The sequence below is a fragment of the Sinocyclocheilus grahami genome, unplaced genomic scaffold (assembly GCF_001515645.1).
Source record: "Sinocyclocheilus grahami isolate Dianchi unplaced genomic scaffold, SAMN03320097.WGS_v1.1 scaffold234.1, whole genome shotgun sequence".
Classification (NCBI taxonomy): domain Eukaryota; kingdom Metazoa; phylum Chordata; class Actinopteri; order Cypriniformes; family Cyprinidae; genus Sinocyclocheilus; species Sinocyclocheilus grahami.
The window spans coordinates 1002828-1015342 of NW_015505413.1; the positions used below are offsets into that span (position 1 = coordinate 1002828).

The window sequence follows — 12515 nt, forward strand, 5'->3', positions numbered from 1 at the left end:
TGTTACGGGGTTGTAAACTTGTGACAGGGTTGAGTTATTTACTTCATTTATCAATAATTTTAATGACAAAATATAAAATAGTCATGGTTTCAGTAAATATATATACTCCAAAATCATGACAACTCATATTTTTGTTTTAAATAGAATTTTTGATGTAATATGTCCACTTAAACTTTGACAAGCATCATACATCAGAAATTGCACCCACATTTGCAGCAGAAAGACAATGCTGGCCATGCAGATATGTTGACCCAGAAACAAGGGGCCAATATGAGAGAGAGAAAAAAACTAACATTTAAATTTAAGGCAATGTATCCTTTCAAATGTGTTACAGTCTTCAACCCTGTCACACCTTGCCACATTAATATTTTTTGAAAAATATAGGGAAGACAATTAAGAACAAAAGCATTTATTGCTGGTTACTATCTGACATGTTAAGGGCTAAAACAATAAAATTGTGGTTTTAGTTAAAATTTTAAATTAAAAATATTTTTACAAAAATAAAGAGACCGTAGACACACCATTTGTATATTTTTAGCTTCAGTAATAAAAGGTAAAGAATAAAAATAAAAGGTAAAAAAATAATAAAAGGTCTTTAATGCCTGAGGTGGGAAAATATAATTTTTTTGGAGGTTTGATATGCGCCTAATGATGTGGGGTATTTAGAAGTTGAATCACATAGTTGAAAAACATGTATATTCCGAGGTGAAATCTTACCGAATCCCAGGAATGATCCAACTACAGGAGGAAGAGGAGGGCATCCACAGAAAATAAATGGAAAAAAAATAAGAAAAGCACCTTGGTAATGGTGAAGATGTAGACTCTTCCTGTTTCAGATTTCTCCTCGCTCATGTACATCGGAGCTCCGACCAGCAGCAGATCCGTCACACCGTCAGTGTCCACATCAACAGGACAGAGAACGCTGCCAAAATAAGAGCCGATCTGCAAACCGCACACCACAATGATCTAAGACAGGACTTCAGTGTGTAACGAAGCTAAATCTCATTAAAGTTCACAGACAGAGAGTACCTGATCTCCTCTCTGTGAATCTATGATGACCGGCTGATTCTGGCTGTTCATGCTGTAAACTACAACCTGTCCTCTGTGAACGGCACGAGGAGCACCAGCCACATAAAACTCAGAAGAGCCGTCGGTCACAGACGCCACAGAGTATCCTGAACACAAGACAGGAAATAGTCAAACTAGGGGGAAAAAATTATTTATACATATTTTGTTTCCCATTACAATGTCTAAGCATCCACTTAAGACTTGCTCTCACACATCATATATTGAATACAAAGTATATTGTTCTTGTTCTATTACCATATTTTTTCAAAATATGAAAAACAAGTGAACAACAAAATATACCTACAGTACATTCCACATACATCATCTTAACATTTTGCAGTTGTATCATGTTTTAAGGAATTATCTTGTTTTATCTTTTCAAAACTAGATTTAAGGATGTTCTGATCATTTTTGAAGTCGGTTAAAGCATACCAATTAGCATTTTAAATTTTGTCAGTGATTTAATCTAATTTGACACCCTTTGGTGATATATTGCAGTGTTCATGTAAAGATAAACGATAATTATGATATTTCAGTTCATTAGAAGCAACAATATCCATTTTTGGCAGAACTATCCCTTTAACTATCTACTCATCATGTTAGGTTAGTTTTAATTAATAGTCTTTCATATAGTTCTCACAACAACAAAAATCATAGTATTTGTGCTTTTAATGAGTAAAAAAGTAATGAGATTCTGTGTAGGAAAAGTTCAGGGGATTTTCGAAAACATGACATACATAAGTACATGTGAGTACATAGATGCAAGGCATTCTGATGAAAAGGACTGTGAGTAATAATGACACATTGTCTACAGAAATGGTTGTTAGGGGTCTCTAATGTGGGAGGTCAGACAGAGCTAATGCTGGACTCACAGTGAGAATGATGTCACCAACACCCCCCAAAGCAGCCCACGCCAGAGCAGGTCAGGAAATACCTCATCTGGCTTGCTGCACAACAGCGAGGTTCTTAAGAAATACATGCATTTAAAGACTGTCTAGACAGTGAGGATGACCATAAGAGAACAATAACACTTTAGGGGCACAACAAATAATATGAAGTGACCCAGTCTGTGACCCTTCTGTGCAGCAATTATGGAGTTAGCAGATGTTAGGAAAGTTGTGCCCAGTGTTGATTAAAAATGTCTTTGTGCTTTAGAGGAAATGTTGTATATTGTACCTACGTACAGTACAATGTGTGACTTATTGCTGGCTTTGGGAACATGTATTACCGTAGCTGTTATGTGGGAATAAGAGGAAGACATTCATTTTCCTGCAGATAGATGCTAGAGGAACTTGGCTTCTTTGTGATCTCCCGGATACGGAGCAATATAACGGCCACAGGAAGTGTGTGTGCTGTATAGAGTGTATTGAGAGAAGTGATACTGTGGGGGAAAACAGCTATCAGAGTGTGTGCGCTGCTCTACGTACTGTACATACACAGGGCAGCATGTCACAGGCCTGCTGCTCAGGTCATGTGACCCATTCAAAATCAAATAAACACTTGGGGAAAAGGCATGTATCCTGGTTTTTCTAGTTATATTATATGTTTTGCTTGACTGGCATAATGTAATTTTGCGCAAATTGAATTAGAACTATATAATACAGTGTTGCTACTTGAGTTTCTTATTATTCCAAATAAACTAAATCCAACAAAAATTCCAAACAACACTGCCACAATTCTGAAATTCTGAAATAAAAAAACAAACAAACATATGTTATCAATTATTATCAGTGTGCAAATTAAAATAATGGTTCTTTTTATTATTAATGTTGAAAATGTATTTTTTATTAATAAGATAAATGACTATTTAATTAATAATATTAATATTTTGTAGGATTTTTTGATGACTAGAAGGTTCAAATGAATAGCAGGAATAAATTACATGTTACAGTATATTCAAATAGAAAACATTTATTTTAAATTGTAATAATATTTCATAATATTACTATTTAACTGTATTTTTGATTAAATAAATGCAGCTTTGCTGAATATAAGAGACAAAAATGGTAGTTTAAGTATGAAAACAAATTAAATGAACATACAATTTCAATTATATTTTATGTCTTACCATTTTCCTTGACTGTTGCTGAACTGTTGAACAGAGTAACCAAACTGTTCTGCTGCCAACTGTGAGAAGATCTTAGCTCCAGAAGTCCCCACATTAAAACCTTGAGCTTTATCAATGCTGAAACCTGTAGAGACATGCAAATATCAGTCTTTTGTCTTATATATAACATACACATATTACACTAACAACACTAACAGAAAAACAAGAATAAGGAAGCAGAACAATATCTTGTCTGATAAGCTACATTATATCCTCTGTGTGTGTTTTTTTTTATATGCAGACAAGCTACAGCATGAATGTGAACCTATGAGAGATGGAGCAATCGAGTGCAGGAAAACTTTGATGTAGTCATTCTTGGAGATAGTAAACAATATTTACTCACAGAGATTAAGAGCTTAAAAACTAAATCCAACAAAAATTCCAAACAACACTGCCACAATTCTGAAATTCTGAAATAAATAAACAAACAAACATATGTTATCAATTATTATCAGTGTGCAAATTAAAATAATGGTTCTTTTTATTATTAATGTTGAAAATGTATTTTTTATTAATAAGATAAATGACTATTTAATTAATAATATTAATATTTTGTAGGATTTTTTGATGACTAGAAGGTTCAAATGAATAGCAGGAATAAATTACATGTTACAGTATATTCAAATAGAAAACATTTATTTTAAATTGTAATAATATTTCATAATATTACTATTTAACTGTATTTTTGATTAAATAAATGCAGCTTTGCTGAATATAAGAGACAAAAATGGTAGTTTAAGTATGAAAACAAATTAAATGAACATACAATTTCAATTATATTTTATGTCTTACCATTTTCCTTGACTGTTGCTGAACTGTTGAACAGAGTAACCAAACTGTTCTGCTGCCAACTGTGAGAAGATCTTAGCTCCAGAAGTCCCCACATTAAAACCTTGAGCTTTATCAATGCTGAAACCTGTAGAGACATGCAAATATCAGTCTTTTGTCTTATATATAACATACACATATTACACTAACAACACTAACAGAAAAACAAGAATAAGGAAGCAGAACAATATCTTGTCTGATAAGCTACATTATATCCTCTGTGTGTGTGTTTTTTTTTATATGCAGACAAGCTACAGCATGAATGTGAACCTATGAGAGATGGAGCAATCGAGTGCAGGAAAACTTTGATGTAGTCATTCTTGGAGATAGTAAACAATATTTACTCACAGAGATTAAGAGCTTTATGGGTCAAATGACATGAGTATAAAGGAACAACCTTTTAAAAATCTATTTAAAAAATGTGTCATGTTCTAAAAATATAAGATTTGTATTCATGCTGGTTTCATATGGGTTTAAACTTTTAAAACTTTTTAAAGACAAGTTTCAATTGAATGATTCATTACACTTTGAATTATGTGAGTGCACACAAAAAAGTTCTTAATATACTTCAGCTTAATATATATAACAGTCTCAGTTATGTTCCTTTGATAAAATGTAGAAACATGCCTGAGCAGAGCTTCACTCTGATGAGTCAAAGCTCCCTGTGCATCTTTAAACATCTTCATCTATCTTGGTCATCTGGTCTCTCTGTTTATTTTTGTTATCATTTTAATCTGAAGCTCAGTAGAAATGACATAATCTGCTAAAAATAAGTGTGATCAACATGAATGAAGTAACATATAGTATTTCCTCTATATGAGTTCTCCATTGATATTTAAAGAGACAGGCACACAGTCAGCACACAAAGACAGCCTTTAAACAGTGTAGTGAGCAGCAGTGCTGATGGACACATGAAACGAGACAGAGGATGAATTAAGTCATGAACAGAACTGAATGGAAACAGTCTGGAGAGGTCAGACTGTGGGGTTAAAGAGAGAGAGAGAATGTGCTTCCAGTCCGGTGCCCTCTTTATGATCAGTAAGCCAGTTTAGACACTGATCTTTGACACCATTCAGAACAGACAATAACTACAACACTTTTGACAAGTATCCTGCACCATTTAACCATGATGTTTTGACCACTGTGCGGGTAAAGCCACATTTATTAATAATGATAATCTGAATAAATAATTATTCTTCCAAGTAATATAGATCAGTAACTTCAGGCAGTTTGTGGTTGCCACGCACTTCAAAATGGGGGGTTTTTCGATCCCATAGATAGAGGAACCATTTTTGGTTCCCCAAAGAACCTTTCAGTGAACAGTACTCAAAATAAGCATGTTTTTTTGTGCGAAGAACAATTAAATAATTTAAAGAACTTTTTTTCCCCCCACTACAAAGCACATTTGTGGAATGCAAAGATTCCATGGATGTTAAAGGCTTTTCATGCAACCATTGATGCAAGAACTGTTATTTTTAAGAGTGTAAGCAACTTATTTATTCAATCAGAATTTGGAGTCTGAACTGTGATATACAGTGTATATATATATATATATATATATTAGTGCTGTCAAACGATCAATTGCGATTAATCGCATCCAAAATAAAAGTTTTTGTTTGCATAATATATGTGTGTTTCCTGTGTATATTTATTATGTATATATAAATACAAACACATACAGTATATATTTTGAAAATATTTACATGTATTTCCATGTCTATATTTATATTCATATAATTTGTATTATAAATAAATAAACATAATAAACATATTTTTCTGAAATATATACATGCATGTGTGTGTATTTATATATACATAATAAATATACACAGCACACATACATATATTATGTAAACAAAAACTTTTATTTTGGATGCGACTAATCGCGATTAATCGTTTGACAGCACTAATATATATATATATATATATAGCGAGAGAGAGAGAGAGAGAGAGAGAGAGAGATTTCAGGGAACATAATATTTTATTAAAAATGCTTGACATTTTGTCCCCAGATTATCTAAACCCTGTTACCATCAAACATTGCCCTTATTACAATAAATTGTAAAAAATAAAAAAAATTTAATCATCATACAGAATACAAACGTTTCAGTCAAAATTAAAGCCTCCTGTTTTTTCTTTATATTATGAGTTTGTCAGTACACCGAAAACATGCTTTTTGATTTTACTTTTAATTTTAGACATACTTTTTTAGTTGAACTTAGGGAGTGTTTACACGATACAGTTTTCACCTACAAACTTTTTATGTCATGTTCATTTACACGGCAACAGTGTTTTGAGGGATTGAAAATGCAAACGATTGAAAACGGGTTTCAAAGTGCAAGGTTTTGAAAATTATACTTTACGGTCTCTGTGACTACAAAAATGTGAATTTGTGAAAACGGTGACGTCATGCTCATGCGCATTATGTGTTCAGTCTATAGATATGTGCGTGTGTGCAGCCGTGTGGTGTTCCTTCACAAATGACATCGCCATCTACTGGCCTGGCATGAATAATAAAAAAAATTTAATCGCTTTCGTGAAGTGAATCCGTGTGAACGGGATCATTTTGACATGTCGTCTGTACACGAAGCTTAAAAAAAATGCAAAGGAGAAACTTTTCAGTCTTTTGTACATTGCTGTCACGTAAACATACCCTCAGTCAATGTTTTTAGTTATATCAGCTCAGTAACAGGTCATGTGATTCCCCCCATATCTAATAATGTTCATTCTACTTGATATACTTACAGTATATCAATTATGAATCAGTGGTGTACAAACAGCATTCATTAAAATGTTTTGTTGGTCTAACTTAAAACAATTACAATTGAATCAGTTTATCTGAATTTAAACTGTCTGTGTGTTTGATTAAACTGAAAGATGTTGGTTATCTAACAGAGTTTCTGTAGATGGTTTTCTTTGTGGTTAACGCTGTACTGAGGTGTAGATGTGCTTTGGTTGAATGTGGCTGTCATGCACACAAGTGTTGCACATTTGTCTGATGGGGAGGAGGGGCCAGTAGAACCAGTCCATCTAACTCTCAGAAAAAAAGGTACAAAAGTGAGTGTGAAACAGCCGAGCAGCGGTGGAGCTGGGCGGAGGAGGAGGAGGAGGAGGAGGAAGAGGGCGGATTGCTCGACCACCTCACCTCAGCTCCCATAAACTAAACCCAAGCTCACACCTTCAAACGCAACCATGTATGGTGAAAGTACGTCGAACAGGTGAAAAGTTCGCCTATTTACTGGTGCACAGCAAATACTTAGGTATGGCTGTTACTAAATAAAATGGCTACAGATCAACAGCAGCTGCATTGGTAAAATCGTGCTAAACGTTATCTTATGGAGATTAAAATTAAAAGCTGAAAGTGTAAAAATGTATCATTAATAGGATGAACTGCAGCTGTGGGGTTACTTTTGGCATGACGTGTTTCCACAGATATTAAGATATTGTTTTTGTTCATTTTTTAAATTACATTTATCTATCTATCTATTTTTGTTTGCATTATTTACATTTATATTGTTTGTTTGCATTATCTAATGTACAATATCTCCAAATATGAATAGCAATAATGATAAGTAGTAAATTATCAAATAGTAAATAATAATAATCCCAACTATGACAACTTTTGATTCTGAGAACTTTGGAAACGTGAAAAACAAAAGCTGTTTTAAACGGTTTAAAAGTAGTGACATTCTGATATTTTAAGCGTGACTTAAGATGTTTAGCGTCACTGTATACTTACTGAACAATAATTGCTTTGGTAAAGATAAACCTAATAATCATTCATCTCTTTAAGATATGCTTATTCCAGAATAGCCACAAAGACGAGGAAAAATAAGAAACCAGGCCAAGAAAAACAAAGTTTAAAGAACATAATTTAATCTTCCCCCTGGGCTTGAACAATCCCAACAGTAAGAGTCATTCATAATAAGTATTTCACATCCAGGAGTTATAACTACAGTGTGTGTGTGTGTGTGTGTGTGTGTGTGTATCATCGTACTGGGGGTTTGTGCATGAGCGAGGTAAACGTCTCCGAAACACTCAACAACAGAAAACAGCAGAACATAAATGAAAAAGACAAACTTCAAATTATGTATTTACAGAATTATTTGTCATGATTTAACTGAGAACCAAGTACAAACTGAAGCAAGTCAGAACGAGAAGGAAGCAGGAGCTGACAGAAGCATAAATTCAGACATTCACCCACCCTCTCTGTCTTTAAGGCTCTCATGCGTGTACCAACTCATTCGTTCATTCTTTGGAGGCCTAAATAGGAGTGAGCACTGAACGAGCATGTGCATGAGAGTCAACAGTTGTGAGATGGTTTAAAATACAGTGATATTCACAAGCCAGACCTCCTGGCAGGACCCGAATGGCAGTAAACTGAATATCAGTTATTAATCTGTACATTTCAAGGTAATATTATTCTCATGTAGTCACAGAGGTGAGCGTTTATGTCCCGTTCATGCTGGATTCTCACACAGACCCTCTTGTTCTGCCGGATCCGGTTCATTTCCCTGTGGCAAAGGCTTCCTCTTGAAGAAGCCAACCTGGTGGGACATCAGTATTGTATATTATTACAATAAAGCATTTTACTTTGTCAAAATTACAGTGTATTAATACAGTTGCAATTCATGCTAAAACAAAGAGCTCATACCTTCCATAGGATCACCGTAGCTAGAGCCCAAAGGAGGAGGCCGCCAATGACACTTCCTATGATTATACCAATAGGAATATCTCCAATCGCTCCTTCTTTACTCACTGTAATTTTTATCTGCAGCAGAGTCAGGAAAAATTAGATAAAGCATATTACCACACCCATATAAAGTATTGGGTTGTTCCGATAAACTATAGTATCGTGTATCGACGATAGCCAGTCATATCGCCTGTGACTGAAGCCTTTGACGACAGCAAGGCGATTATTATTAGCATGCTAGTAATACGATCTAATTAATATTTATAATTAATATATTTTACAGTGTTGTGCATTATAACCAATCACTCACGATTCTGTTGATTTTATGAATGCAATGGCCAATCAGAGGCGTTCAGATGAGTCATCGGTGAAAAACACCAGTGTTTTGTTGTTCAGTGCATGCGCTCGCTGACTGAATTCTGCTCTCTCGCGAATTCTCTCATCATAAACAACAAAGTGCAGATGTACGCGTGATGCAAGTATAAGACATTTATTCATTATATAGTGTAGATAGCTTCATTGATTATAACGGGAGTGTTTTTTAAGTGCATAAACTCGCGCTAGACTGAAGTCAGTGATGATGTTCTTTGCTCGTTTTCTGTAGCTGCTGTTTGAATAACTGAGGGAATGTAAGCATTATATTTAATAACTTACAATGTTTATGTTCAATTGTTATCATGTTAAATACAAATTCAATCATATTATAAACATTAGGCTGATTTTAGCCTTACCCTGGAGTTGGATTACTCTCTGGCTATAAAACTAGGTAAGTAAATAATTAAAAAACAGGAAAAGTAAATAATTTAATAAATTAGCATTATAATATTGTGTATCGGCTTAAATATTTAAATATTAGTTGTATTTTACGCACACACACATACTTTGTAAACACACACAATATATATATATATATATATATATATATATATATATATATATATATATATATATATATAATTTTTTTAAAAATATATATTTGACATTGAACTACTTAATTCCAAACTTCCACTTCTCAAGTATGTCATTTTAAGAATGCTTAGGCTTTTTATGGGAAAACATAACAAAAGTGCTTAAAACAAGCATACTGGTCAAAAACCAACTTCCGTATTAGTTCTGCTGATGAACAGAACAGCTATGTTGGTCAACCAACAAGATGCACACCAGACTAAACCAGCCAAGCACAGAAAATCACTCTAAGCCAAGCTGGTGTTTTTTTTCAGCAGGGTTGATCATCTTAAACACAATTGAAAGACAGGGGGATGAACTGACCTGTTGTTGTTTGTGTGTGACGACTATGAGATCAGGCTGAGATGTTTGTATCTCAGAGCTTCCAGCCACTAAAACTGTCTGAAAATCAGCCTGGAAGGAAATAAAGCGGGGAATAAAGCATCTGCTCAGGACAGATAACAGAAATAGTAGATAGGGATCAAGCAGTTCAAGAGACACTTACAAAGGCAAATGTGCCATTCCAGATCCTAGTGGTGATGTTTACAAAGTAGTTGGTCTTCATCTCCAGATCTTTGAGGACACAAGTCATGGTTTCACATTTTGCTGCCTTACAATCCTGGAAATTAAAAAAAAAGTACTGTATTATACACTACCATTTAAAATAGTGCGTGGGGTTGGTGCGGTTTTTTTTTTAATGTTTATTAAACAAACGTCTCTCCAGCTCACCAAGGATGCATTTATTTGATCAAAAATAAGACGGTAATATTGTGAGATATAATTATAATTTCAAATAATTGTTTTCTATGTCTGGTGGGCAGCGAGAAGGTCAGATGAGCCTGATTGATTGGGAAAGTTCCTGTTGAAACCTGCAGAAAGACATGCTTAAATTAACTATCGCATAGTTCACATTGCTAACACTAGAGGGAACTTGAGACATATTAGTTTAATGTGAAATATATTATTTTTTTATATATATTAAAAATATATATATTCTTTTTTTTACTCACTCGTAATGTTATGTCGAATTCTGGGCCGATGTCATCGAAACCTGAGACAGTATGTTTGACTTGATCCTCAGGACCAATGCCGCAAAAATCCAAGTTTAAGTCTCTAGAAAAATAATTGAAAAGAAGAAATGGAACTACAGTTTTTACTTTACAAAAACTTATGAGCCTTTTTTTCTGTGATAGAGGTCAAGGTTAATATACAGTATATAGCGGTCAAAATACATACAGTGGTCTAAAGTTTGGAACAATTCGTTTTTTTTAGTCTGCATTATCAAAAATTTCTTATTATTATCAATGATGAAAACAGTTGTGCTGCTTAATATTTTTGAGGAAACCATGATACTATAATTCAAAGGTTTTAGGGTAAGATTAAAAAAAAATACTTTCATTTAACAAGAATTAATTAAATTGATCAAAAAGTAACAGTATAGACATTAATAATGTTACCAAAGATTAATCATGTTCTTTCTCGATTCATCAAAGAATCCTGAAAAAAGTATCAATGTTTCCACAAAAGTATTAAGCAGCAAAAACTGTTTTCAACATCGATAATATTAATAACTGAGCAGCAAATCAGCATATTAGAATGATTTCATTTGACACTGAAGACTGGCGTAATGATGCTAAAATTTAGCTTGAATAAATTACATTGTAAATTATATTGCAATAGAAAACAGTTATTTTAAATTGTAATAATAATTCACAATATTACTGTTTTACTGTATTTTTAATCAAATAAATGTAGTCTTGGTGAGCAGAAGAGACTTCTTACATGAAAAAAATTTATTATTTCAAATGTTTGACCACTTTACAAGCAGATAAAGGTTATCAGAGCATTACTTTGACCTCTGACCTGGTGAGGATGATTTCGGCGTCATACTGGACTGGGATGGAGAGAGAGACCTTGTTATCAGATGTCACCTCCTCCTCACTGTCACTGGAAACAGTTATGTAGGGTTATTTACAGTTTAAACCAAACAGTTACACAAAAGTTAGAACTGTGTTAAAAACAGTACTTTTACCTTTGCACTTCAAAGTTCACAACTGCCTGTTTCTCTAGTTGATTTAAGTTGAAGTCAAAGTTGATCTCAAATGTTACCTGATGAGGCAAAATGAAATGATTAAAGAAAATGAAAAGTGTCTCACACACACACACACACACACATGTCTTGTTAGCTATCCTTGTGGGGACTCTCCATAGCCGTAATGGTTTTTCTACTGTACAGACCCTATATTCTATTGCCCTACACCAACCCTACCCCTAAACCTACCCCTCACAGGAAACTTTCTGCATTTTTAGATTTTCAAAAAACTTCATTCTGTATGATTTATAAGCTTTTGTACCCGTGGGGACCACAATTTAGGTCCCCACCGTGACACGAGTCCCCATGAGTCTGTGTGTAGTCAGGTTTACGTCCCCACCAGGATATATAAACCAGTACACACACACACACACGGATGCTTTTCTCTTACTGTCTGGCCAGGCGTCAAGGTTGGATATCCAACTCTGCAGTCGAGTGAGCCTGTTTTTGAACTGCATTTCACTTCAGTGTTGTCTCCCTGCACACACAAGCAAGAAGATTCACAGAGACAATTTCTCGTACACAAACAAGAGCAGGCTTATGCCAGAACACAACATGGTGGCCGTACAGGTGGTGTAAAAGAGGCGTAGAACAGGTTACTGGAGAAGTCAGCAGACACTCTTGTGTTGTAGGCATTTTCCTTCATGTTCGTTACTGTCACGACAAAGGACAGTCTTCTTCTGTCAGGTCTGACTAGAAGTGAAGATGAGCTGCAAAACACAACAAAATCTTTTTACATTTCAGGATTCTGGTTCCCTTTCAGTCGGTCACTCTCGACGTCA

The 12515-nt window shown here is 34.3% G+C and overlaps 1 protein-coding gene and 1 pseudogene across 1 annotated transcript in view; both read right to left on the bottom strand.

The window, feature by feature from the left end:
• LOC107597671 (integrin alpha-2-like) overlaps positions 1-1283 on the bottom strand; it is a 22243-nt gene extending 20960 nt beyond the window's left edge. Inside the window, exons 1-3 of the mRNA XM_016288836.1 lie at positions 1274-1283; positions 1030-1175; positions 799-942 (exon numbers count right to left, since the gene is read on the bottom strand). Coding sequence (XP_016144322.1) covers positions 799-942; positions 1030-1175; positions 1274-1283 — 300 coding nt within the window. The remainder of the gene's footprint in view (positions 1-798; positions 943-1029; positions 1176-1273) is intronic.
• Positions 1284-7991: 6708 nt separating this feature from the next.
• On the bottom strand, positions 7992-12482 carry LOC107597689 (integrin alpha-2-like; annotated as a pseudogene).
• Positions 12483-12515: the final 33 nt, after the last annotated feature.